The sequence below is a fragment of the Corapipo altera genome, unplaced genomic scaffold, assembly GCF_003945725.1.
Source record: "Corapipo altera isolate COAL_440 unplaced genomic scaffold, ASM394572v1 77b, whole genome shotgun sequence".
Taxonomy (NCBI): domain Eukaryota; kingdom Metazoa; phylum Chordata; class Aves; order Passeriformes; family Pipridae; genus Corapipo; species Corapipo altera.
In genome coordinates this window covers 3723779-3750991 of record NW_020884933.1, presented here as the reverse complement: position 1 = coordinate 3750991, position 27213 = coordinate 3723779, and the positions used below count along the sequence as shown (strand labels likewise).

The window sequence follows — 27213 nt, the reverse complement described above, 5'->3', positions numbered from 1 at the left end:
TGGCTGCTTTAAATGAGCCCAACAGCCATCAGTGTTCTGAGCCTGGCAGAAAGGACACAGGATCAAGGGCTGGGGGCACTGATTCCAAGCCAGCTCAGGACTGCCCTCAGGGACCTCCCAGAGCGGCAGCAAACTGGGAGGCTGGGTGCTGTTTTCTGGTTTTGAATTTATTTATTTACTTGGAGATCTTCCATGCAAGTACAAGTAGACTCTGACTTCTTAACTGGTGTACTGATGAATCTGCAGGTCTGTCCAGTCTTAAATGTGCCTCTTTTTCTTTCCTTGAGTTAGTGGTTAAGAAAATGGTACCTCAGAGAAATTCTTTGTGAGGTGACTGATTGCAGTTTTTGTTCCTTCTTGCTCCAGTGAGCACAAATCTGGATTCTCTTTGAGAATCACCCTGAAAATGCCTCTCTTCCATTTCACTGTTTTCTACTATTTCTCTTCCACAGCTTGACCCAGTGTAACTGCATGAAGAGCAAATTGTTAGGGGAATCTTGGGCTGAATGAACCATTTCCAGAACCATTTTCTTTTTCTTTCTGTCACATCAACTCTGAAAATCTCAAAAATTCCATCAGCCTCCCTGCTGCAGCCCTAGCAAGAGAAGCCTGTTGGATGTGACTGGCCTGGGAATGAGGGATGGTTCAGGCTCCTTTGGTCTCAGACCTGTCTGCAGGGCTTGGGGCAGGGAAATCAGATGCCAGAGCTTTTGGTCTTTTGGAGAAATGGAGCTGAGCCCCAGAAAACTCGTTTCAGGTTGCTCCTCACATGACTGCTAAATACAGGCAGCAAACATGTCCTTTGGAGAGTTTCCAGCAGAGAGAGGGAAGTGCAGATGTTGGTTCTGCTTATTCTTATAATCCAGCACTCCCATTCCCAACCCATTCCATGGGACATGAACTCAGGCACAAAAAGGTTCAGGTTTGATCCCTGCAGCACTGCAGTGAGTTCACTTGGCCACAGGAGCTGAATCCTCAGGAATGGGGCAGAGTTTGTACCAGAGCATAGCTGGAATACCAAACCCAGCAATGTCCAGACAAATACTGCTCTTTTTCAAAAGCTCACACCTGCCTCTCCAAGAGTCTGCATTTTAATGGAACTGGAAAAACAGATGTACAAGGTATCCTGGGAATAACCCCACACCTCCGTCTGACCCGAGACAATCTGCCACAAGTGTGGCAAAACCTCTACTGGCCATTAACAGGAGGGAGGTCAGAAAATGCACAGGCAACACACACATGGCAGCAAAACTCAGCTCCTCCCCAGTGTCCATCCACACACCTCCTACTCCTCATTCCCACTTCATATTCCAGTTTGTTTCTCCCATTTCTGGATTGTCTGGGGACTCTGTGCTTCATCCTGCATCATTCCTTGGGAACTGGTTGAATGCGATGACAGCGTATTCCACATTTTCCCCTTGGGGCTTCCTGTGAGCCTGGCTGGGTTCAATATTGCAGTAAAGAGGACCCTCAAGGCTGGGCCGGGATTGCAAGTCTGGGTTGTTGTGTTTTAGGCCCTTGCTGTCATCCTTGGAACTTTCTCTTCTTTCAGTGCTCCCAAGCTGTGAAAAGAAAGGGAAAATACTTGTTAGCATGACACAGTGCCAGGTCACAGCTGTTACCAGGAGACCAAATTCTCCCCGAAGGAAAGGAGAAGCCATGGTCATGACAGAGGTGAAAGAACAGAAGACTCTTCTTCATCACCTCTCCTGGACACAGGTAACAACTGCATGGTCTAACCTTGGTTACTAGTCCTTCAGTCGTTTCTCAGGGGTTACTAGAATTTGGTCCACTGTGGTTTTTTCCTGTTGGAGTTTCCCCACATTTATTACCCCCCTCTCTCTCCAGCTAGGAACATTCCTCTCTCTGGGGACATTAAATACCATTTCCCTTCTGCTCACAACCAAAGTGAGCTCCAAGGTCCTCATCAGGTGGGTCCAACAGCTCCTCACAGAGTATTGGTCAGGGACTCGGTACCACATGGGAAATCATTCATTTTCCTTACCTGTGCTGTGCCCTCTGAATTGTCATAAGTGTCCTCTGCTCCTCGGTTACCTTTGGAATAAGCCAAAATCAGAGGTTTTAGAAGTAAAGAAGCCCATGAAAAGCCCTGGCATTGCCTGTGCCTCAGGAGGTGTGGGGAAGGCCGTGGGATTGCCCAGTGACAGGAGCAGTGGATGTGCAGTGGGACCCCTCTGCCCTGAGCCTGGGGAACACCTTGGTCTCACTTCAGTTCTCCCCTAACGTGTTTGCAGGTTCCTGTGCAGGGTCTGCAGGAACCCTGGTTTGACTTATTGTGAGCAGAGATGGCAGCAATGAGTCTGCCTTGAGGCCTCCCAGCCTGCATCTGCCTGATCTCCAGGGCACTGGGAGCTGGGAATGAGCTCACCTGGAGGGGGAAAGCGGTGGCAGAGAAGGCCCTGTTTGGTACAGACCAGGACAGGAGGCATCCCCCAGCTCCACGTACCTGTTCTCTTCAGGAGCTTTTGCAGCCTGACACACAGCGCTACCGAGGTGATGAGAGCCAGGATGAGCAGGATGCTCAGCACCACGGACAGTAGGATGAAGGTGTTGCCATTTGAGCTGCAGCCAGGAGAGCAAGGGAGTTACCAGTGTTGGATGGTGTAACAGCCCAGTACCAAACAGTGACCAAAAGGGACAGGGACAGGTTTCATGTTCTCGGTTCTATGCACTCAGAAGGAGGGTCTGGTTCTCCTGCAGCAATGCAATCTGATTTTTCTACCTAGCTGTGCCTTCTGAGCTTTTCCTAAACCATTCTCCAGGCTTTAGAAACAAGGCACTGTTCAAAGCTCTGAGCACAATTCCAGGCTCTCTGGAACAGGAACTGTCTTTTCCTCCTGTGTTTTGCAGCACTTGGTGCACCAGAGCTGATTTTACTAATCTGCCTCTTCCTTTGGAATTATGCTCTGGGCAGGAGCTGGAAGAGGAGAGGCCAGCTTTGGTAAGGATCCTACCACACTTAATCCCTCTGTAGGCAGGAATCAGAGTACCCAGGGACTGCCTGCCCCAGATGTTTTGTGGACAAAACATGAATAACTTGTGTGTGTTCAAGCTCAGAGACTCTTACCTGGGTGCTGGGCTGTTGCCCAAAGGAGTTGCTTGACTTGAGCCTTCGGTGTCTGACAAAGCTGCAGTGGCAGGCATGAAGAGAGGAACAGTCACAAATGCTTTGCATTTACCAGTGAAACCCCCCTGCCATTGCTGTTCCTGTGCCCAGGGGAGGGTGTGCAGAACCCACGTGTTGGGACTTTTTCCAGAGCATCACTGTCCCCTCCCATGGTCTGCACTGCCTGTTCCTCTAGTCCTTCAAGAGCCAGGTTGCAGCTCAGTGCCATCCCTTACTGTTAGAGCATCATGCTGAAAGAGAGCCCAAGTCACAGATCTTTAAATACAGGTCTAAAGGTTGTTCCCTTGACAACCCAGTGTGAAGGTCTTAATAGCCTTTGAAAGCCAAGAGATCAGTCGCTATAAAGGGGCAGAACTGGTATCAGAGGATGAGATACAGAAACACCTCTCAGGACCCTGAACCTTCTCCCAGGTTAAAGGGGAGCAGCACAGCACACGTGTGGTTCATCTCCCATCCCTGCTGCTACTCCATAACGTGGTGGCCATGAGAAGGTCCAGTGCTGTAGGGTCAGGCAAACACAGGCAGGTGTAAGGTGTGAGGTGGTGTAAGCTGGGTGGTGCAAGAGGGACAGAGCGGGAAAGTGAGTCTGGGATCTACAAACACAGTGTGTGCTGACAGGTCCGTACGTACCCTTGGAAACCTCGAGTGTGACCTCCTCCATCCGGGAGAGACCAGAGGTTTCATGGAGTGCACACCAGTACACGCCAGAGTCCTGTGCCTGCAGCTGGTCCATGGTGATGGTGACAATCCCCTGTTGGGCATCATCCTGGATCCTGACTCTGCCATCCTGAGATGTCCTTTGGTTCCCTGAGGGCCCTGAGCTTGTGGTAACCAGTATCTCACATGATGTCCCTGCTTCCTCTTTGCACCAGGCTTTGCTCACAGCCCCATAGTCTGTGTTCTTGTACTGGCACTGGACAGAGACGTTTCCTGATTCCTTGGCTGTGTACTGCTGGGTCCCTGGAAAACATCCAGAATGCTTGGTGAGACCCCAAAGCAGGCACAGTGGCACCTGGGATCTGCTTCTACCTCCAGACATGTGGAGCAGAAGGGACTGGACCCAGATTACTGAAGGCAAAAATGACTCATAAACTGAGACACTATGGGACACTGAGAGTGCGGTAGGTGCTCACTGTGGGACACTGAGAGGGCAGTAGGTACTCATTTTGGGACACGGAGAGGGCAGTAGGTGCTCATTTTGGGACACAGAGAGGGCAGTAGGTACTCACTCTTGAAGACAGAGAGCACGACCTCCATTACTCGGGTGCGGCCGGAGCTCAGTGCACACCAGTACGTGCCGGTGTCCTGGGCCTGCAGCCTCCTCATGGTGATGGTGACAGTATTCAGGCGGTCGTTGTACATCATCGACGTTCTGTCCTGTGGAGCTTTGCTGTTGCTCCGTGTTGAACGGGAATCTGTGCTCGCCGTGACTCTGCACTCAGTCTGCCCTTCTCTCCGGCACCAGGTCGTGCTGTACCCCCAGATGCTGCGCGGGCACTGCACCCACAGAGTGTCCAACTCCCACTGGAGCACCTCTGAAACACAAGGTGGTCACTTCCCAGTGAGCATTGGGCACAAGTGCGTCCACCTCCCTCCCCGAGCTGGGCATCTGGGACAGACCCTGCCCTGGGGCAACGCCCTCATGGAGAGCCCCTCATCAAGGCAGGGGTAGGGGTGAGGTAAGGCAGGACAAGAGGTTGCTGGGAACCTGCAGGGCCAGCCAGGTCTGTGGGGCTCCTTCACTCACTGGGGAAGGCAGCAAATGAGGCTGGGGAGTGGGGCTGGGGGGATCAGGGGAAGCTGCTCTGCTCTGGGGGAGAGGGGAGCAGGGGAAGGAATGATGTGGCTTTTTGACAAGGTACTCACCCTTGAAAACATTCAGTGAGATCCTCTTCAGTGGAGAATAGCTAGAGGAACTTTCACAGACATATGTGCCTGAGTCCTCTGCCTTGAGGTCAGTCATGGTGACAGAAACGATCTTAGTAGTGGGGTAATCCTTTATTGTAATTCTGTCTGTGGTTTGGCTCGAGTACTGGGTGCTTGCCCATAAGTCATAGCATTGGTCATTTTTCAGGCGGCACCAGCGTTTCCACTGATTACCAGAAGTCTTGTCTGTGTAAGGACACTGGACATACAGAGTGCCCCCTTCCCGTTGTCTCTCCTCGGTAGGAGGTGCTTGGGCTTGGAGACCTGTAAATATCAGATGTGGAGAGGGAGAGGGGAGCTGAACCAGGGCTGCCCACAGCCTTCCCACAGACACAGGGAAACAGGCTCTGACCTTCCCCTGTGGACAGGAAGGACTCCATTCCCCCTGCTGAATTCTCCTGCTTGCAAACAGGAGGGCTGATTTCTGGTGGGCAGTGCTGAGGTTTGAGCTGGGATTGCAGCTGTGGTTTAAAGCCCACAGACAAGTGGGTGCTCGAGGTGTTGGACCTTGAAGCCTGACTGGAGACATCCGTGGCACAGTGTTGGGAGCTGCCCCAGCAAACCAGCCCCGTTGTCACTGCTCCTCGTTCAGGCAAATGGAGACCAACCCCTGCCCACGCAGTGCCCTGGGTGTTGGTGGTCTGTTTGGGGTGGTGGGACGGGGCAGGGGGAAGGAGCCAGAGCAGGTGTGTGCAACCTGTAGCTCCTCTGTGCCACATCCCTGGGGATGCCCAGCAACTCCTGGCTGTGAGGCTGTGCAAAGTGCAGGTTGCCTTGATGCCCCAGCCTACCCCATGCTGGAAGCTTTGTGCTCTCTGCAGGGATGGGGGGGGCAGGCAGTGCCCACGGACATTGTCCTGATCCAGGGCTGCAATCGGAGGTGCTGAGCTGGGCCAGTGTGATGGGAAATCCACCTGGGAGAGGTGCTGGGGCTGCTTTGGAGGCCACAGCTCTGTGCTTCCGGGATGGTTTGTCCTGGGAGCCTGGAGGAGCCAGATGTGTGTGGTGGGAACTGGGGCTGCCCTTTTCCTCCCCACCCCTGCAAGTGAGTTGCCCCCATCAGAGTCCAGCTGAGGTTGGGGGTTCCCCAACTGTGGAGCTCCCCGGGCAGTGGGAGGTGGGGAAGGATGTCCCACTCCCCTGGGACGTGCCCAGCCCTTCTCTTACCTGGGAAGCAGAGCAGCAGCAGCAGGAGGGCTCTCAGCTCCATGGCCACGCTCAGGCCCAGGGAAGGGGCATTTCTGGGGGCTGCCCACCCTGTCTGCCCCTGTGTGTCTGCCTTGTGGTCCCTCCTGCCTCGCAGTGGCACGGCTGGAGGAAGTGCCTGAGGTCTTGCCTCAGGCGGAAATACCTCCCCATGTTTTGTTACAACATTGATATTAAGATGATTTCTGGGTGCGTTTGGGGAAGTGTTGAGCACAGCCTGTCCTGATGTCAAAGGCCCGTTGCTTCTCTCGCCTGGCTGGTGTAATTTGCTTTGTCACTCTGCTCATCCACCCCCCAGCCATGAGGCTGCCTCCTCTTCCTCCCAGGCGAGTGGGGGACAGGGCTGAGTTTGCTATCCACCAGCAGATTTTGGGCCCCAATGCCCCTGGTTGGTTCTGTGTGCTGGTGTGTGCAGGTGCTCACCAGCTTTTGGGTTGGTTTCGGGGTGTGGGGTTTGTTCTCTCGTGCTCCGGTCACAGCCGGATGTTTCTCTCTAAAACTGCTGCCAGGTGCTCCGAGGTTGCCAGCTGAGGCTGCAGCACCAGCCTGGCTGTGTCCCTGGAGCACATCCCCAGAGAAGTCCCTCTCTCTGACACACGGCCATCGTGTCCCCAGAGACGTTGCTGCCTCTGTAAGTCTGTGCTGGGCACTTCTGGCCGGGATCTGTCCCTGGGGAAAGCAGGACAGGGACTTCTTCCCTTAGTGCATCCTCTGACGTGCTTAAAGGTCCATCTTAAAGAACCGATGAATGCTACTCATACTAAATTTATGGGATTTCCTTTAGGTGCACATGGGAAGGGAATTATGAGGTTTTAGCTGGACTTGGTCTCTCCAGTTCCTACAGGAAAAGCTCACTCATCATCTATTGAATCTGGCCCTTTTTAGTTCAGTGGATATTGTACATGGGTTTCCTGGGCAAACTTGGACTGTTGTAAGATCTTAATTAATTAATTAGATGAATGAATGAATTGGAATACTGTGAGCAAATGAATTGTAAATAAATGGATTCAGGGATCTTAGTGCAATATCACTGTGATGTGCCATAGGGAGGACACACCACCACCCATATTGCCAAAATTTCCAGCATTTGCTTCTTTCCACTGAAAGCAAAGAGAAGGAATGTTGTATCTCAGCATCCCTCTGCATTGCTAATGGAAAAACGGGATCTTTTCCTTATTCCAAAATCAGTTTTTATTATATTGTCAAGGATAACACCAATTTAAGTAAAGAATGATCTGATCTTTCATGGGAAGCAAATATATTTTGGGGTTTAAATTCACAAATATGCACTGAAATGTAGTTTTCCTCAACCAAAGATTGCTGCCTGGCTGTGAAGGTCTGGTGTAGCAACTGTTCTTTGAGTTACAGTGTTGGGAGATTCCTTGGTTTCAGTCTATCCTGCTGCATGAGTCAGGAACAGTCCCTTAAAAGAGGAAGGATTTGTGCTGTGTGGCTCAGGGCTTGTTTCACTGCAGTTCAGCCCAGTCCTTGGATGGCTGGTGGGTTCAGTGTGTGGATCTGAGAGAAAGGGAGGGATCAGGCAGGAAATCAGTCGTCAAAAGATGAGGAGATTCTCCAGCTTCGGTTACAGCTCAGTTCTGTGTTCAGGGACAGAGCTTTTCATACCTATTCAAGCTTTGTGTCTAGAGATACAGTGAGCACAAATATCTATGGAATTATATTCCCTCTGTGGAATAGCTAACAGGCCTGAGCTGGCTCTGCAGAGGCTTCAAAAGGCTGAGGATATAAAAGGTTTGGTAAGGAAACAGAGGACGGTGTCAGTCGCGTGTGACAGCGAATCCCTGCCCCTCATTCCTGGGGGCTGCTGAGGCAATAGGACACGGGGATTATCCCAGTTCCTCACGCCTTCTCTTACCTGAACAACAGAAGACTGGCAGCAGCAGGAATCTTAGATCCATGCCTGTCTTGGAGTCTCAGAAACAGGGAGAAATGTTCCATTTTTTGGCATTCCATAAAATTCCATGTGGCTGATTCTGCATCCGGGTGCTTTGCAGGCCTGGGCTCAATGAGGGAATGGGGAACAGCTTCTTCTGTAGCTTTTCTCCTCCTTTCCCTTGGCCTCCCCAAGAAACTCTGCTCCATGGAAATCCAGGCAAAGCCAGTTCTCCAAGTGAGCAAAGCCACCTGTGGAATCCTCCAGGTCAGTCGCTGAGAGTGCGTCAGAGCCACCACCAAAGTCCCCTTTGGTGACAGCTGCCACAGCTCTGGGGGGACTCAGTCACGGATGTTTCACAGCTGGCTCTGCCCCAAATAGCTGCTTTGGGAAGCACAAACAGCATCAGGTCTTGTTTGCCTTGACTCCAAGCTTTTGTCTCTTTAGCTGTTGTGAGGATGCTGGAGGAGGCCTGTCCTTCCACTCTGCTCCCAGACACCTTGTACTTGCCATGCTGGGAATCGTGCCTCTCGTCAGCAGGGCTTGGTCAAGTCCCTTCTGCCTCCCCTTGACATCCCTGTGTCCTTCTCTGCCCTTGAAGGCAGTGACAGCAGAGCAGTCAGTGGCAGTGAGTCCTCTGCCAGCACAGTGCTCACAGCGGGGTCCCCTGGGCCAGTACCTGCCCCGCTCCACCAGAGCAGCACAGAGACCGTACTGACACCCTGGCTGCAAAGAATTTCCAATTATATGAATAAGCAGCTTATTAACAATACATTCTGGCTAATCATTTTGTGCTAGATATCTCCGCATTGTCTTGTCCCCAAATCCCTCTCTCATCAGGCACTTGATGCTCAGTAACGAGAAGAGGGAACGCGCTCGTGCTCTTGCGAACAAATCCCGGGAGTCTGCAATTAGTTCAGTTTCTGCAACCGGTTGCCTACAAACTGAGCCAAGAACTGTGCCTCATCCCTTCCCACGGCATTTGCTGCAGCCAGGAGGTCCTTTCTGAGGAGAGGCTCTTTGGGACAGGACAGGTCACGAAGAGATGCCTGCTCAGGACTCGGCATCTTGGAGCAGCAAGAACGTAATGAAGGTGGTCCTTTTGCTGCATCTCTGACAGAGGATCAATATGACTTTTAATTATAGAATCACAGAAAAGAAGATGAATGTTATCTCGGAAGGTCACTTAATCCAGCCCGGTGACACAGCTGGATCAGCTCTTTCCATGTAATTTCTAAAGATCTGTTTAACCAGTTGAGGTTGCAGCGTTCCCAGTGACCTGTTCCAGTGCTGCATCAGCCCTATTTGAACACTTCTCCTAACTCTGACTCTCCCTGCTATTTAATGCCTTGTTTCCTTTGTATCCATTGGGAACTCGGAGAGCAGCCCGTGTGAACGCGGGTGGGTCAGATCGTGGTACCCCGGGTGGGTCAGCCTGTGTTTGTTACCCCGGGTGGGTCAGATCGTGGTACCCCGGGTGGGTCAGCCCGTGTTTGTTACCCCGGGTGGGTCAGCCCCTGTTACCGGGGGGGTTCGCAGGAGCCCGGCCCGGGGGGGGGCAGCGGCCGCCAGGGGGCGGGGGAGGCTCAGGAATGGCGGCGCTCAGGGCTGAGCGGACCCGGGCCTTGGCGACCATCCCGGGCCTTGGCGACCACCTCTGGCACGGGCACGGACACCTCCCACAGCCCCGGGGGCTCCGAGCCCCGTCCGAGGCCGTGCACACTGCCAGGGATGGGGCAGCCTGTTCTGTGTAAGGGCTCACGTGCCTGGACGGTATTCCCCGGGTTTTACATGAAAACGAACTCACCACGTGGGGACCCCACCCGGGGGGCACCTGCTCGCTGCAGAAAGGTGCCCAAACACGGCAGTTCCTCCGTCTCTCCTCTGCCTCCCCTGGCTACGGGGACTAGTGCCCACTGGAGCCCTCTTATCTGTGCTGCAAGGTTTGTAGAGAAGGTGGATATTCGGTGAGACACCAGAACGGGCTGACCAGAGAAGCTGTGGCTGCTCCAGCCCTGGAAGTGTCCAAGGCCAGGCTGGACGGGGCTTGGAGCAACCTGGGCTAGTGGAAGGTGTCCCTGCCCATGGCAGAGGGTGGCACTGGGTGATCATTAACATCTCTTTCAACCCAAACCATTCCATGATTCAATGATATTCTTGTCTCACCCTGCAGTGGGCCTTTCTTCCCAAAACTCTGAGCCTGCTGCAATCTTGAGACCTGACTGGTCAGATGATGGAGCCTTCCCGGTCTTTCCTGGGGCATCTCCACCAGTTCCTTCCTCAGCACATCAACACAGATCAACCCTTCACCCTCACCCAGGCCTGATGCTCTGCAGGGCTGTGGGGCTGTGGGAATTGATCCTAAATGGTCCTGCAAAAGGAGAATGTTGGGATAAGGGAGAAGGAGGAATTCTTTTGGAATAAGGTGGTGTAAGACAGCTCAGGGAAACAGCAGGAGCAGTGAGAGGGAAGCAGGGCTGGGGGAGGAAGGCAGAGCTGGGACCCCACACTGGCCGTGTGAGTGGGGCTGGGGCTGGTGGGCAGGCGGGACCCTCGCTCCGTGAGCCGGACACGGGCTGTGGGCTCGGCTCGGCTCTGAAGGAGAAGAGGCCCCACAGCAGCAGCTTAGTGAGGGGCCTGGTGTTTGGTCTGTTCCACATCAATGGGGCGTCCAGCTGTGGCTGAGGATGAAAGCAAGCGAGAGAGAGAGGATTAAAGGCTCCCAGGGTCTCCTCTAACCCACCTAAGACTCACCAAGAGGGCAGTGTGCGGCTTCAGGAAGGCTTCTTCATATGGAAAATATTATGTGAGGGAGAGAAAGAGGAGGGGGAAGGGAGCAGGGAGAGAGAGAGACTTCTGTCCAGAGAGTGCTGGGGGAAGAATGACCACTAAAAGCACTTTGGAGGTTCAGATCGAGCCCAGGAGAAAGCGCTGAGCTCTGACACACCTGCGAGTGTGACGGGGCACAAGTGTGATGAGTTTGGGGGGCCTGCAGACAAGAGCAGAGGAAAAATAAAGGGATGAAAGAAGAGGGAAAGTGGAGAGGGGGAATGAGGAGGCTGGCAAAAGGGAGGTGAAAGGAGAGAGATGGAAGGGGAGGTGGTGAAAGGCGGGCTGAGGGCTGTGAGGGGAGTGGGAGGTGGTGACAGCCTGGCTGTCTGCTCCATTGTGCAGGATCCAGGTGGGCAGGTGGGAGCCCCACGCTCAGCCCTCCTGGCCCGTTCCCTACCCCGCCACACTGCTCCAGGAATGCCTGTGATGGGGAACAAATTGCTAACAGAAGTGAGACATTTTGCACTGCACACAAGCGAGTTTCCAGTGCAAGGTTTCCTGTCAGCGGCCGGGCCGGAGGGTGTGGAGCCCTCCTGCCTCTGGCAGGATAATCCCGTGAGTTAACACACAGCCTTGGTTACGGTGCAGGATGAGGGACCTGAGGCCGGGCTTTCCTGCCTCCTGTTTTGGCTGCCACCGTTTCCCTGCTTCCATTCCCTGGTATTTTCTGCTTCCCCTGCGTGTGGCATTCCCAGTCTCATTAGCCCTTCCTCCCCCACCACCTCCCACCGCTGAGATCTCCCCGGCATTCACAGGCTTCCACTCCACTTTCCTCCTTGATTTATCCTGGTGAACCGAGTGACCTTCCTCGACCTCATTTTCATGACCGTGTGAGCGCAGGCAGGCACCTGGGGAGGGCAGGTCACCCCTCGCTCCCCGTCCGTGGGCTGTGAGGACACCGACACTCCCACTCACACCAGGGTGGGTGGTGGGTGCTCACACTGCGGGTGGGTGCCCAGCGCCTGGATCTGCAGCACTTCCTTGCACACCAGGGTCAGAGACGTGGAAAGTGCTGGCTGAAAAACATGGATCTGCGTGTCTTTGCATCTCTGCACACTGGATGGTGTTCAGCTGAGCTGGTGTGTGTGCACCAGCAGTGTGCAGGGAAACACCCTGGTGTGTGTCACTCTAGAGACGGGCACAGCTTTTCAATTTTCCGTCACCCGTGCTTTGAGGGATCCCACAGAGATACCTGGTCTGTGAGAAGTGCACACAGATACTTTCTCTCCTTTGCAGAATCCCAGAATGGTTTGGGTTGGAAGGCACCTTAAAGCTCATCTCATTCTCTGCCCTGCCATGGGCAGGGACACCTTTCACTAGACCAGGTTGTTCCAAGCCCCATCCAACACAGCCTTGGACACTTCCAGGGATGGGGCAGCCACAGCTTCTCAGGATAGCCTGTGCCAGGGCCTCCCCACCCTTGCAGGGAGGAGTTTCCCACCTGGCCCAGGTTTCTGTGTTCTTGGTCATCACTGCAGAGGCTGAAAAGTCTCCAGATGGACCCGACAAGCCAAAATGCAGAGCTGGGGGATGTGCACTGACTCCCTGGTAAGGACACACCTGCAAGGTGAGGGAACCTCTAGGACCACAAATATCCTGATGCCCTGTGACTCCTGATGGAACAAGTGGATTTTAACAGGAGAGACATCACTTTTCCCTCCTCCCTAGAAAACACATCTCTGAGTCTCTGCTCCTGGGTCTGAGGAATTTTGGAGAACAGTCTGAATGTCTGAAGTGTCAGAGGAGCAGCCAACCCAAAGGTGCTGCTGAGTTTTGAGGCAGCAACTCAGGTCTGATCCTGTTTGGGCACTCAGCTGCACCCCACCCAGGCTCCACTCCAACATCCCAAAGCTGAGTGTCTTCCACACGTTTGCTGAATAGCTGGCAAAGTGGTTTGCCCCCTTCCCTCACCCAGCGGCACATAAATCCCTTTGCCCCTAGTCTGGAAATCTGCCTTCCTGTCCCTCCCTTCCCTGCCTTCCTGGGAAGCCAGCATGGATGCAGTGCTGCCGGCTTGCCTGTCTGAGCTGCTTAGTTAAGAATAATAAACAAACTCCTAAATGGAAGGATATTCTTTAAACCTGCCTTGTGCTGCCTGCCAGGGAATGCAGGCAGCAGAGCCCACCTCCTGTCCCCCTCCAGCCCCGGCTCCAGGCTCTCCTGAAACCTGATCTGCTCCGCTGTGGAGCTGCACCATGGCCTCTGCGTGCACCTTCCCCCCTGACCCTGTCTGGATTCTCCTGTCCTCTTCCTGACACACTCCCAAGGAGCACGTGCTGCTGGCTCACACACACCCCATGGAGGGGCTCACGGTGGCACAGCCACAGCTGCACTCCCAGGTCACTGTGCCACTGCCCAGCTGGGCACGAGGGGGACTTACAGCCGGAGAATCATGGAATTGGGGAATGGTTTCGGCTGGAAGGGACCTTGAGACTCACCCAGTCCCACCCCCTGCCACGGGCAGGGACACCTTCCACTAGCCCAGGTTGCTCCAAGCCCTGTCCAACCTGGCCTTGGACACTTCCAGGGATGGGGCAGCCACAATTTCTCTGGGCAACCTGTGCAACTTGTGCCAGGCAACTTGTGCCAGGGCCTCACCACCCTCACAGCCAAGAATTCCTTCCCAATATCCCATCTAATCCTGGCGTCTGGCAGCGTGAAGCCACTCCCCTTGTCCTGTCCCTCCAGACCCTTGTCCAAAATCCCTCTTGAAGCCCAGATGTTCCTGTGGTCACTTGTTCTGCTTCATAGTCTGCTGTTTGCAGCTCTTCTGACACAGGGATGTCCTTCCCTGTCTCTCCATGTTGCTCATGCACCTTCTATTTAGACACAAAGGCATCTTTTCCCACCTTCTCCTGCTTGTTCCCTCCTTCCAGCTCACACAGTTGCCCAGCTTTCCTTGTCTGTGTCCCATTTTCCTCATGCCAGCACTCACAGCCCGCAGGAAGCCGATGTCAGCTGGAGGCTGAGCAGTCCCTGGGACCCTCCAGCCCTGCCACACTTTTCAAACCACTTCTCATTTTTCTTCTTCTCTTTCTGTAATTTATTGTTTTCAGCTCTCCTCCTCCTCCTCAGTGCCTGCTGAAGGGAACTCATCTCCTGCCTCTTCTTTCTGTTTTCATCTTAAGAAAGAAGGGAAAAACCCATTTTGCTCTTTCCCCAGCTCCAATTCCCCTTCCACCCCCACACCCTCCCACCTCCCTTCCCAGCCCTGAAACCTTTTCCTGATAGTGTTGCTGTAACTGTTCAATTAAACGAGCAATTACAAAATCAATCAAAGTGAACCGTGTGCCGTGTGCCGAGGGGGCAGCGCCGGGGAGCGGGGACGGCGCCGGGGCCCGGCCCAGCCCCAAGGCAGCTCAGCTCGGGCTCGGCTCCAATTGTCTCGACTGATGGTGGTGAGACGTTGCTCTGAGGACAGGGGCTGCCTTCTGCAGGGTCGCACTGGCATCACCAGCCTCACTCACCTGCAGAAAATCCTGGCAGAGCTCTTGGTACAAACCACGGCTTTTGGGCTGGATCGGCCATTCCACAACCCCATGATTCCAACATGATCAGCCCCCACACGGCTCTGGTGCGATTTCAGGGGGTTACTGACTCCCTGCTGATTCCCTCTCCCTCTGGAGTGGATGTTCCTGCTCCTGCTGCACCCAAGCCATGGAATCAGTGTGTGCCCTGGCTCTTTGCCACACGCTGTTTTCTCACCAAGTGGCACTCACGCTGTCTCACTCCCCACTGTCCGTGTCTCCTCAGAACTATATCCATGATTTTCACTGTGGGAATTCCCTTCCAACACCTGCAGCCCTTTGGTGCTGTCAGCACCAAGCCTGGCCCTGACACAGAGGAAGAAATCCTTCCAAACTCATCTCAAACAGGGGAAGATGAGCTGGAGAACAGGTTGGATTAAGAGGAAATTGTGCAAAGCAGATGAGTTTTGGTTCACATGTGGGCAGAATCATGGCAGCTTCCCAGTGGTGTGAGGAAGTCAGCTTTGGTACATCCAAGGAGACCCAGATCTTGCTCCTGGTTACACCAAGCCTTGAAAGGCTGAGGCAAACCACTGAGAATTGGGGACCAGAGACCTTAATGGAAAGGATGGGAAAGGCTTTCTTGTCGTCTTATGAAGACATCCATGAAAGGAACACCTTCTAGAAAGCCCTTTGCCTTAGTATAATCCATCAGAAGCACACCCTTGTCTTGCTTCTGGGTTCTGGTTGTGCTCTTCAAGGTACATTTCTCTCCAGATTGAAGGGAAGCAGGATTGGAGCCGTTTAATAATGAGCTCTTATCCCAGACTTGACCCTGATTTTGCACAGTCAGAGAAGCAGCATCCCAAAGGCTTATCATTCCTTTCAGAGCAGGAATCTGGCAGGTTTCCTGGGGCAGGAGTCCAGTTTGGCTTTAATTTTTAGTGAGTAATACTGAGAGCCTGGTCACCCTGTGGGTCCTGTGGAAACAGGACTGTGCTGACACACTTCCCAGTGCAGCAGGAGGGACAAAGCAATCTGCAAGGAGGCTTTAACGAGGCTCCCATCCCTGGTTTTTTGGTTTGGTCACACACGGGTTCACTAGAGTTTTATAAATTAAATATTGACATAAACACACAACTGCTGCTGTACCCTGTTCCCAAGCTCCCATGTCTGACAGAGATGTTCAGTGCTGCTGCAACACTCCTCTATTTCCCCACCCACCTGGAAATGACAGAATGAAGAGGGATGGGAAGGGAGGAATTTGGCACAGGGGGAGGTTGATTTTCCTGCAGTTTTTCCTGCTGCTGCCATGTTATCTTGGATCGTGCTGACACCATTTAGGGTGTATTTACTGGGTGTGCCAGGGGTGCCTGGAGCCTTTGGCCTTGGGGTTTGTATAAATCAAAGGAAATGAGTGTTTCCAAGCACTTTAGGCTGTAACATCAGCCCAGCTGTGCAGCCCCGTGGGGTGATGCAGGTCTGTAGGTGCTGCTGGGCTGGGACTGTTTTGATCTTCTGTAATTTTGGGAGCTGCCCATGGTTGTGTCCCATGGCTCTCAGTCCTACAAACATTTCACCAGTGACTTTCAGTCTGGTCCCATCCCTGTCAGCCTTTGGTGACAGCCTGAAGGAAATTCTCATTTTTCTTGGTGGGTTTGGGACTGAAGTGTCTGCGATAGGATTCATTTGTGGGAAAGATCTGAACTGCCAGGAGGGACAGGAAGGGATGTTATTTTGCAACCCTTTTGTCCCAAAGCCACAAATCTGTCACTCACAGCTCTGCCTGTCCCTTGGCTCTGTCATCATGGGGGGTGTGGAGCAGCCTGACCTGTGGCCCTGCAGGACCATCCACCAGGGCACAGAGGGGAAGGAGCAGGTCCCAAATTTCTGATTAGGAGGGAGGAAAACCCACTTGGCTCCATGGAGGACAAGTCCCCCCGCAGCAGAAAAGGACTACACAGAGGCTGCTGGTGTGAGAACCCTCTCAGTCCCTCCACTTCATTGCTGGGGCTGGAGGGAGGTGGAAAAGGGACCTGAACACGCTCTCACTTGGTTTCTGCCAGGGGGAGAAACTGTTGTCTCCAAGGAATTGACTCCTGATTTATGAGGGTCTTGCTCCTGACTTGCAGTAAGATGAATAATGGGGAAATTTCTCACAATGAGGGTGGGGAGGCCCTGGCACAGGTTGCCCAGAGAAGCTGTGGCTGCCCCATCCATGGAAGTGTCCCAGGTTGGACGGGGCTTGGAGCAACCAGGATAGTGGAAGGTGCCCCTGCCCGTGGCAGGGGGTGGCACTGGATGATGTTTAAGGTCCCTTCCAGCCCAACCCAGCCTGTGATTCCATAAACACCCAGCTCCTGTGCTTCCAGATCCCAGCCTGGAATTCCCTCACCCCAGGCTCTGCTCCCAGGGTCAGGGCCAGTCCTGCCCAGTGTCCCTGTGGTGTGACAGGGGCTGGGTGGGACGGGGCCACCTGCCCAGGGTGCTGCAGGGTGCTGAGCTGTGGCACCGGGTACGAGCCTCTGGTCTTGTCCAGCTGCCTCTTTGCCATCTATATTTGGTAAAGAAATGATTTGGAATTGTTTGTTTGTGGCTCCTTGGAAACCCTCCGGTAGAAATGGCTTCTTTTGTTTGGTTACTTGGGAAAAATATTTCCCCCTCCTTCTTTCACTATTTTGAAACATTAAAAAAGCAAAGCTTTAAAGAGCCCAGGAATATCCCTGACTGTCACCAGCCTCTGTCTCTCCTCCTGGCTCCCTGCTCTCTCCCTGAGACTCTGCTCCACCTTCCTGTACATCCTGACAATGAAAACACCATTTAAATGTCCTCGAAGTTTCTCCTTCCATTGAAAAAGGGGATTTATTCTCTTTTTTTTTTAATCAGAATTAATGTGATTCTAATGTGTTCCTTTTGATCTTCAGGGGATTTTTTACACTGATGATCCCTAATTTTGAATTTTTTTTCTTCTTTTTTGGTTTTAATTGTTTTAAAAAGCTTTAGCGAAAGGGGAAAAAAAAAATCCATCCTACTTCTTTGGCACATCTTTAACCTTTAAGTACCTCCAGAAAAAAAATGTTTAAAATATATTATACATTTTTAAAGAGGGTGCATTTGACAGGTCAGTCTCAAACCTCTCTCTCTTTTCTTGTGCTGTGTTGGAATAAGACAATTTTGCAGCTTGGATTTTTTTGACAGTTAAATTGCAATGTAGGCAGAGGGTGGAATAGGGATCCTGTCTCTTTAACTCTCTAACTAGACAAAGACTTTTCCCCTCTGAGAGCTGAGCCCGGGATCAGAACTGTCAGATGATCTCGTAGCACTTGGGAGAGTTTGCAAAGTCATAATTATATCTTTTAACCTGTCTTGCTCTTTGCAAAAGAAAGGTCCTATTATATTGAAATGAGATTATTAGCCATCAAATACTTTCTTTCTTGGGATTCTTCTTCTTTAAAAAAAAATTCAAATACCTTAACTACTTTGCAATTGAATTTTTATAAGATTTACTTTTCGCTAAATAAGTGTTCTGCAGCAGCTATTTTTTTAAAGTATTTTTAAAAGGGTGTTTTCAATATGCAGATGCAAAAAAAATCAGACTAAATGTCTGAAATGTCACCTGGATAATTAAAGGAAGGTAAAGTTTCAGAGCTCAGTTCAGGTTTTTTCCCTGGCTTACTTGGTGAGCTTCGCTATTCCCAAACCCTGCTGCTTTTCCTCATTTCAATGCCAAAAATATATTTTCCCTGAAACCCAATCATTTTCAACCTTCCATTTTCTCTTTTTTCTTTTTTTTCCCTGTGTCTTTTCTTCATGAAAAAATGAAAATGAAACCCCAAATAACTGGAGAAGTTTTTTTTAATCCACACAATTGAAATCCCCGCACTGCAGTGTCAGTGTGGGCTGGAACAAAAGGGGACGAGTCTCTGAAGCAATCAGGGTATCACCAGAAATCAAAGGGAAATCCAATCCCAAATTCAAGAAAGAGCTTCTTAAGCAAGCTCATCCAGTACTAGTTGGCACAACAGTTACACCCAGGCAAAATTTGGAACTTGAGATTAAGAAACATTAGATATGTAACACGTTTTTTAATATCTGCCTGAATGAGGGTTGGAAGGAATATGAAATAGTTGAAACCTGTGGACAATCTGTGCCTGATCCCAAGACCTCTGAAGCCAACAGAGGGTCCTTCCCCCTGCTCTGGCTCCAGCACCCTGTGCTGGGAGGGACTGGTCATTTTAATGGGATGATTAAAGTCATTCATGGCTGAATAATTCAGATTGTGTCAGCCTGTCCTTTATAAACTCTCTTTGCATGGGTGGGTTATGTGGTGGCCATAAAAATTCATTCTGAGATTAAATTCAGTGTGTGCCAGTCTGACAAAGGATTTGTTCCTGGTGCAAACTCCCCAGAAACTCGCAGGATGCCAGGAACTCACAACTCGTTTACATGGTTTTTAAGGGATTAGATACTTTTAAATTTTTAAAATATAATTTTTAAAAGTAATTTTAAAGATGCTCTGCAGGGCTGCAGGGTGGTGCAGGACTCTCCATCCCAGGAGTCTGGTGTACTTTTGAACACCTCAGGAAGGGCCTCAGCTGTGCCATTGTGATCACATGTATTTCCTGGTGACCATATTCTTCTTTTTTTTAATTCCAAAGCCTGAGAACAAAGACCATGGTTTAACACATCTGATTGACCTTCTCAGAGATGTCTGGTCATAACACACACCAGGTGAGGGACAGAACAAAACAACCTCCCATGCTGAAGGAGGCCCTGATTCAGAACGAGCCCCACCTGGGGAAGGTTTTTAATGAAGACCCTCAGGACAGGAAGGTTCAGGAATTCATTGAGCTGCACCTGCTGAAAGTTCCATAAACCCCAGCACCTGCTGAGGGGGACACACAGGGTTTCTGTGTCTCCAGAGCTCCCTTGTGCTCCTGGTGCTTTGGTATGGAAACCTCTCCCTGCCCTACCTGGTTTTAATACTCACAAGCCTATTGCAAACTAAAATATGTGGGGTTTTTCCCTTGGTTTACAGGACAGACCCAGAGCCTTCAAGGAAACTCTTGGATACGATCACCAGGTGTTCTCTGTCCATCCAGCTTTCGGGTTTCATGCTGAAGCTGCAGCATCAGCCACCTCTGAGTTCAAGGTACGAGCAAATGTCTGGTTTTACTCCTGCATTTGCGCCCTTATATTTCTTTTCCAACTGGATGACTCAAGAGCAAAGAGTGACAGATATTCATATAGTACCTGACTAAGCTGCCTTTAATCGTCTCTGTGTGCTGGGGAGCCAGGAGATAAGGCCAGAGAGCCAGTTCAACCTGTGTGAATTGGCAGTGGCCCCCTGACTCCCTGGAGCAGCTCCAGTTTACACCACTGAGGATCTGACTTGGAATTTCAAGGCTTTTCAGTTACTATCATAAATATCTCTTCTTTTTCTTGGCAATGAAATAATCTATAGAGTGGTTCCAAAAAATTAAAAGAAGCTGTTGGCAGATGTGTCTATTAGTTTGAGCTGGAGGTTTTTGGCTTTTTCGAGGCCTGAGCTCAGACCTGGGGTAGCCGGGAGGCTTCTGGGTGTCCACAGTAGCTTTACCTTTGGCTGTGCTGTTGTTCCTGGAGGAATGTGCTTTGTTTCTCTGGGTTGATTGGAGAGGGGTGTGGGAGAGGTTTAAATGAGAGACTCAGGAAGTATAGAACAAGAGGAATTCAAGAGCTGTCCCTCTGTCTTGCTGATGACCCCGGTGAATCCGTAAGTCCCCTGAGTCAGTACCTGTGTTCCAGCCTCGGGCAGGGATGGTGTGTGGGTTAGGGAATGCAAGCACGAGGTGATGTCCAACTTTGCTTATTTAAAATATGAAAAATAGTGCCTTTTTAAGGGCAGATTCCTATAGACAACGTTCTCAGCCTCCTGGGAGTCACATTCCTTGGCGGGGCAGGAGGTGCTGTGCTCTGGAGCCCGGCAAAGCCAGGCCTGCCAATGCCATGGATGGGATCGGGGCTGGCGCCGCTGTGGGTGTGGGTGTAAACACCAGCCAGCTGTGCCAACCCCAGCGTGCCCTGGCTGTGCTGCCTCTGGGGCCCTGCTCCACTTCAGCCTCTCCAGAGTGGTTATCAATGAGCTCCTGGTTCCGGGGAACGTGGAAATCGCCGTGTTTACTCTCCTTTGGCAGCAGCCGCCGGCCCTCGGGGGCCCTGAAGTGCTTCCTTGAGCTCAAGAGCTGCTGCTCAGCAGCTTTGTAGGGCAGGTCTGGGAAGAAACCAAGCCCATTTTGGAGAGAAAACTGAGGTCTCATCTGCTGTAGCTCACCCAGATGTACCTTGGTATGTCCTGCTGCTGATCCACTGCCCTCACTGGCCTGTGCTCACACTCACCTACACAAATCAAGGTGAAAGGTTGTATAAATTCCCTATTGGAGCATAAGTTGCCTGGATTTTATAATTTGGCCCCGGGACTTATTCAGTAAAGACGTCAAAGCCTTTTGCTCCGTTATTTGTGCTGAGCTAAAAATAACTTTGGGGGCCCCACCTCAGCTGACCACACTCCCTTGAAAACCCAGTACAAATGCTCCCGTGCTGCTCTCCTGGATTCTGGCAGCCACAAACAAGAGCCATCAGAAGCTCAGACCCCACTGCTCCTTGTGGTGCCATCTTTCCTGATGGGAATCACTGGGTCTCTTGGGGCACAGGGAGCAGCAGCTCCTGCCCAGGGAGGAAGGACTTGGTGTGTTCCTCGTTCACCTCAGCAGGTCTCTGTGGTGACCTGGGGGAGGTTGGTGGTCCATCTACCCCCCACATTCATGGGTGCACCTGCAGACACCTTGTCCTTGGTTCCTGCCATGCTGCTGGAATGTCATTTGCCAGCACCAGAGACCAGTGCAGGCAGGATTTGTGTTGGTGTGCCCCTTTTTGGTCAATACTAATATCCCAAACTTCAAGTGGAGCATTTTTCCTAAAGCAGCTCCACTTCTTGCTGGCAAGACAGTTTTATCACCCTCAGATACTCAGCACTTTCCAGGCTGGATCAATGGGCAATTGTTCCAGAAACACATTGAACTTCCCCAGGCCGTGTGTCTCTTTTGTGGTTTTTTATTTTTTTATTTTATTTCAGCCTTTAACAAACCCCCCAGAGATCTGAGCAAAAATAGTAAGAATAAGAAAACAAATTCTATCATAATTTTTGTCAAGGCCAGGGAAATAATTGCCCAGCCTGCTCTGCTCCTCCTTCACAGCCCCAGAAAGGTTTTACGAGCTGAAGCAGTTGGTCTCTCAGGAGGTGCTTGAGAGGAAAAGGAGACCACGAAGCCAGGGCCGTGTTTTCCATCTGGAGCTTCCCCATGGAAGCCGAGTGTTCTCCCCCAGCTGTGGCTCGGGCCAGCTGAGCCCAGGCAGTGGCAAAGCTCTCAGATCAGTGTCAGGAGCTGACACCAGGCCCCTCTGTGCTGACCATTCCTGGGGACCGAATACATCTTGATTCCATATTTTGGTTTTACAGGCCCTGCACAATAATCACCTCTTAATTCACCCTCCCTCCTCTCCTCTCTCTGCTGAGGAACAGCAGACGGGAGATTTCATGTGCCATAAATATTTAGATTGTGCCTGTGTGTTTATAACACTTGCTGAGAGTGTAACTGGAGCAGCTCACACTCGGCACCAACACCTGATGCCGGGGAAAGTTTTCCATCACCTCATGTGGGCCGTGGGGCAGCCGTGGGCTGGCCCACACTGGGGACCAGTAGCCGTGTTGTCCTGCCCTGTCCCCCTCCTGCCACCCCAGGGAATAACAACAACAGCACCAATAATAACATGGATGGGATTTCGTGTCCCTGTGGAGCTGCTGCTCCAGAGGATGCTGGAAAAAAGCTGTGGCTGGGATGGAATGGAAAATTCCTGCGGTGTTCCTGTGGGGGTGTGATGGGGGAAGCAGGTCCCTCGTGTGACCAACAGGTTCCAGGCCATGTGTGCCTGGAGATCCACAGGGCTTGTGTGTGTCTTGGCCTCTCCAACACAGAACCATAAATGGTTTGGGTTGGAAGTGACCTCAAAGACCATCTCATTTCCCCCCCTGCTCTGGGCAGGGACACCTTCCCCTAGACCAGGTTGCTCCAACCTGTTCCATGGCTCAGTTCCCCTTGAGAAGGTGGAATAACTAATGCAGGAGGTTTTCAAGAGCAGGTTGGACCTCAGGAAGGACACTAAAGGTGATCTTTGGGAGCACAGGAAGGGCCTGGCTGAGGTTCTCGGCCCCTTCCCAGAGGTGGTGGCCCAGGCCAGGCTGGGCTGTGCTGGTGGCCCTGTTGGATGTGGACTGGGCAGACTGGGAGGCTCTGCAGGGCTGCAGCAGCAGGTTTGGGGGGGCACACAGCTCAGCCCAGAGCTTTCCAGAGCAGCAGGTCTCTGAAGTGTTATGGAATTTTTTGTGCTTTAATAAATGTGTTTTTACTAATGTTTCTTTAGGGGAAAATATTTTTCTTTTGTTTCTCTGTGTAGCCTCTTTAGGACTTTCTGTGGAAGTGCAGCCAATAGTATGAGCTTTGGCTCTTTTTTCCCCTGTCCTGTGCTTTTTCTCCCTTTTTTTTTTTTTTTTTTTTTTTTTTTTTTGAGAGGAAATAAATCTCAGTTTTCAGTCCCTTCCCTTGCTCCTATTCCACTTACCTGCTGGGTTCAGTTCTGTGGCTTTAGAAACAGGAGTAATGACTCAATGGCAAACATGGGAAGGATTTTCCCTCCCTGGGCAGGAGCTTTGGTACTTGCCTGCTATGGGCTTTGCTCCAACCTTTTTCCTGGAGCCCTTAATGCTCGTGAGGGTTGGAGGTGAGACATCACATGAGATGGATTGTAAGAGGTGTCCAGTTTGGTGATTGTTGGCTCTCCAAGGACTCTCTTTACCACCAGTGGCAAATTTTGAGTTTGGTGTAGGGAGGACTGGAATTAAGAAGGGAAAAAGAGAGAGAGAAAACCCTTCCTCGTCTTGTTTTAGAATCAGCGGATGGAGAGGAAACATAAACTCAATTTTATGTGGATTATAAGGCACCTATAAAGAGTCATATGAACTGAGACACTTGGCTCTGTTACCCTAATGATACCTATGGAACAATATGTGAAACCTATTACACTATTCTGGATATATGTGTGTGTGTGTATATATTTATATATATGTACAGAGAATGAGGGAGAGAGAGACGAAATATGGGGCCTTTATTTTTATTGGCTTCTGCAAAGAATAAATTACACAGCAAGGGCAAGGTTAAATTATTGTAAATGTCTGTATGAAAGGCATCACTTAATTATTAACAGTCTGCTACAAATAAAAGGTACATATGCTAAAATGGCCTGACCTGCTGGATTGTGGGTTTGTTTAAAATTGTTGGTGAGGCCCACAGCTGACTTGTTCTGTTAGACAGACTGGAAAAAGAGCCAGGGTAAGATTTCATTGCAGGGTGGCTTTTAGCCCTCTTTACCAGATGTCAAATGAATACCTAGAAAATGGGGAAGGTGGGAGCATTCTAAGAGCAGGGACAGAGCACTGTGAGGAAGAGAGGATGTTTAGAACCACCTGGATGGATGGGGAAAGAGGGGAAGCTCCAAGAAGTGACTGCTATAACTCACTGTGAATTGTGTCTCACAATCTCTCTCCCTTACCATTTACCCACAAAGGGCAAGTCCACAACAGATACGAGTTTTTTAAAGTGGATTCCTTCCCCTGTCTTAGCTAGGAAAAGGCTGGAACCCCTTTAAAGAGGAGGTAGCACCTGAGGAGTCTGCAAGAGGTAACTCAAAGAGAAAACCATTCCAGGATGGAATTTCCACAGGGAAACTTGGAGGCTTCACCAAGCTGGGGAGAAAAAAAAGGTCTGCAAATCCACTGGTCTGTATGGATGAGAGAACCCTGTGGAAAGCTCCCCCTTGCACTCACCAAATTAAAACTGCTCTTGGCAAGGCAGGAGATGTCTCTGTGACTTCACATTCAGCCCCAAGGCCAGATGGAATCCCTGGGAGTGCCTGGGCTCTCCTCCTGCCCATGGCCAGCCTGGGATTCCTGCACACTCCAGCCAGCCCCTGCTGGACCCACAGCAGTGGGGTGTCTCTCTCAGGGATGTCTCTTAGGGAGAGACATCCCATCTTGCTTTAAGGATCCCCAAAATTTTGAGAATTTGCTGCCTCACCCCCCTCCTCGATAAGCTCAACACCATTTGCTCACGTGGAAAAACAGGATGATTAAGAAAACGTTCAGTGTGAGTTTGATCCTGATGGATTTTAATGCAGTTTGGCACCTGAGGAGATGGGACAAAGAGGGGGATGCTCAGCAAGAGCGGGATGGCCTTGCTCTTGTTCCAAGGCTCGGGTTTATGTAGGTGTTGAAGAAATTACTCCAGAAAAGGGGAATTTTGATGTGTTTTCCCATCTCATCAGACTTGTTCATGAAGGTTTGGAAACATGAGCCTTGAGCAGCTGGGGAAATTTCAGGTCTAGGTGAAGACTGGTTGGATGGAATTAGTGACAGGTAAATTCTGTTCCACACGAGTCGCTGGGTCCCATCTCTGCATTTTACCTGTGTGGGAGTCTGATGTTTTCCCATAAAGCCCTTGATGACAGTGGAGCAAGAAAACACTTAACCCACTGCTGCTTTTAGTTTTGGTGGTGGATGAAAGGAGAGCAGAGGCTTTTGCTCTCCAGGCAGACAGGGATAGAATTCCTCCCTGGGAAAACCTGCCTCCACAGGAGGCTTGTCTCGGCACAGGGGGAAGCGTGTCGTGGCCATGCCGGCTCCAACAGTAGCACAGCCTGTGCAGACCCCATGGGCTGCTGAGGATCTCTATCATTCACATCTCGGGGGCTGCCTTGGCCCCTCTCCAAAGGCCCTTGGCAGCCATTCAAGGCCTCGCAAGGTGCTGAACGCGCTGAAGTTCCTTTTGTCTCCAGTGTGTGTGTGTGTGTGGGGATGGATTACCCCAGCTGCCCTGCGGGAGGGGGACTGGGATTTGGCTGGACAGAGCTGCAGGTGAAGGGTTTGTGAGCTGGCTTCACCCTGTGTGTGAGGTGCAGCTGTATCTCCAAGTGCTCCTGGCTGTTGATTACAGTTCCACTTGTAGCTGCAGTGTCGGGTGGTTGTGGGTGAGGCCACGGCAAAGTGTCAGGAATGTTGGTTGGATGGATCTGTATGAGCACAGGGATGGAGAAAGCTCCTTGTGTGCAGAGCTACAACAGCTCGTGAGTGGGAAGTGGTGACATTTGCTGCTTGGGGTTGTAGCTGCAAAGGGGTCAGTGGTTGTTGGTTGAACAGGGTGAGGGGTTATTTTGTTGGGGTTGTGAGTAGGTGGGAAGGGCTGATTGCAGGTCAGGAACAGAAGGACTGTCACCACAAGCTGGGGGCAGGATGAGGAGGAGTCCTGGGAGAGTCAGACCCTTTCCCTGGGGTGAGAGGGGCAGAGTGTGTGGGAAGGAGCTGGTCCATGGGTGTGCTCTTGGCACATGTGTTCCCGCACACCCTTCTCCCAGCTGGTCCTGGAGGGAGCTGAAAGGCCTCGGGAGCAGCCGGGGGCTGTAAAACCCGGGGTCTACACGAAAGGGAAAAAGTGACAGGGGAGAAGCCAGGCTGGCCCCACCTCGCAGGGTCCGACTGGAATGTGTTTGCTCGGGGGGTGCAGTGTTGGGTTAGTAACGTGAACCCTCTGCAAATACCTCCGGGGCAGACAGGTCCGTTTCGGGCTGTGTTTATTTAATAAAGAGCCAGTGAAGTAACTGCAATTTCATTGTCAATTTACTAATGCGTTACAGTTATGTTTCTGAACCTCATTGTTTGGACTCGGGAGCTTGCAGTGCCTGGCCAGAACTTTCGTTTTTTCTCCCCCTTATTCCTCCCCTCAAGTGTAAAACACGTTTTATTATGACTAGAATGTCTTCTATTTATCAAAAGCTGGGATTAAAACCCTCGACTCCCCCCTTTCATGCACATATCCAACTTGGCAACAGGTCGGTGATTAACCTCCTGAAAGCCTCACTTGCTCACTCGCCTTTTTTCTAGTCTTTCTTTTTTTTTTTAAGAGAGGTGAAACCATGCACGTTTGTGCACACGCTGACACATGTAACACACACACACACTTTAAAAGTTCATCTGGGAAGAATACAATGGAAACTCTGGCTGGAGAGCGATGCAGCCGTGTGTCTTTGTGGTCTGGGGAGTCTGACTGTGGCCTCCTACTCTTTTGGATGGAAATCTGGGTTTGAAACACGATTGCACGTTCTCAATAATAATAAAAAGCCCCAACAACTGCTCACTCCTCCCCAGTGGTGCCCTGAGAAATGAGCTTTTGAATGAATATGGGGAGAGGGTGGTGGAACAGCTGCTGAGTTTTGGGCTTGAGCCTCAGTAGGTCCTTCCTGCAGAGGGGAGAAGGGGTGGAGAGCAGGGAGGTCTCCCTCAGCTGAGGTTTCGTAGGTTCCCTGGTCCCACATAGGTTTATTTTACCAGAGAATCCATCTAGGAGAGGACTTTTCCCTCTCTCCAAGTTCTGGGAAGAGCCTTGGTTTCATCAAGTTTGACTTCAGGACTGATGTGATGGAGGTGGGATGTGGGAGTGGGGCAGGACACTTGGGCAGAGCTGGGGGGGATCTCTGACCATGCCTGAAGGTGCTGGGGCAGCTGGAGTTGCCCTGCCCTTCCCTGCCTGCCCTGCCCTTCCCTGCCTGCCCTGCCCTTCCCTGCCTGCCCTGCCCTTCCCTGCCTGCCCTGCCCT

The 27213-nt window shown here is 51.4% G+C and overlaps 1 protein-coding gene and 1 long non-coding RNA gene across 2 annotated transcripts in view; one reads left to right on the top strand and one right to left on the bottom strand.

The window, feature by feature from the left end:
* The window catches only part of LOC113954950, a 28120-nt gene extending 8483 nt beyond the window's left edge, over positions 1–19637 (top strand). Inside the window, exon 3 of the long non-coding RNA XR_003530369.1 lies at positions 19512–19637. This is a non-coding gene — a long non-coding RNA (uncharacterized LOC113954950). The remainder of the gene's footprint in view (positions 1–19511) is intronic.
* On the bottom strand, positions 1076–6864 carry LOC113954943. Its single transcript, XM_027659902.1, has 8 exons — positions 6242–6864; positions 5015–5338; positions 4378–4683; positions 3779–4108; positions 3089–3149; positions 2468–2583; positions 2006–2055; positions 1076–1562 (listed from the first exon to the last, which is right to left on the bottom strand). The coding sequence occupies exons 1-8, from the start codon at positions 6282–6284 to the stop codon at positions 1356–1358; spliced, it is 1437 nt and encodes a 478-aa protein (XP_027515703.1). The 5' UTR covers positions 6285–6864; the 3' UTR covers positions 1076–1355.
* Positions 19638–27213: the final 7576 nt, after the last annotated feature.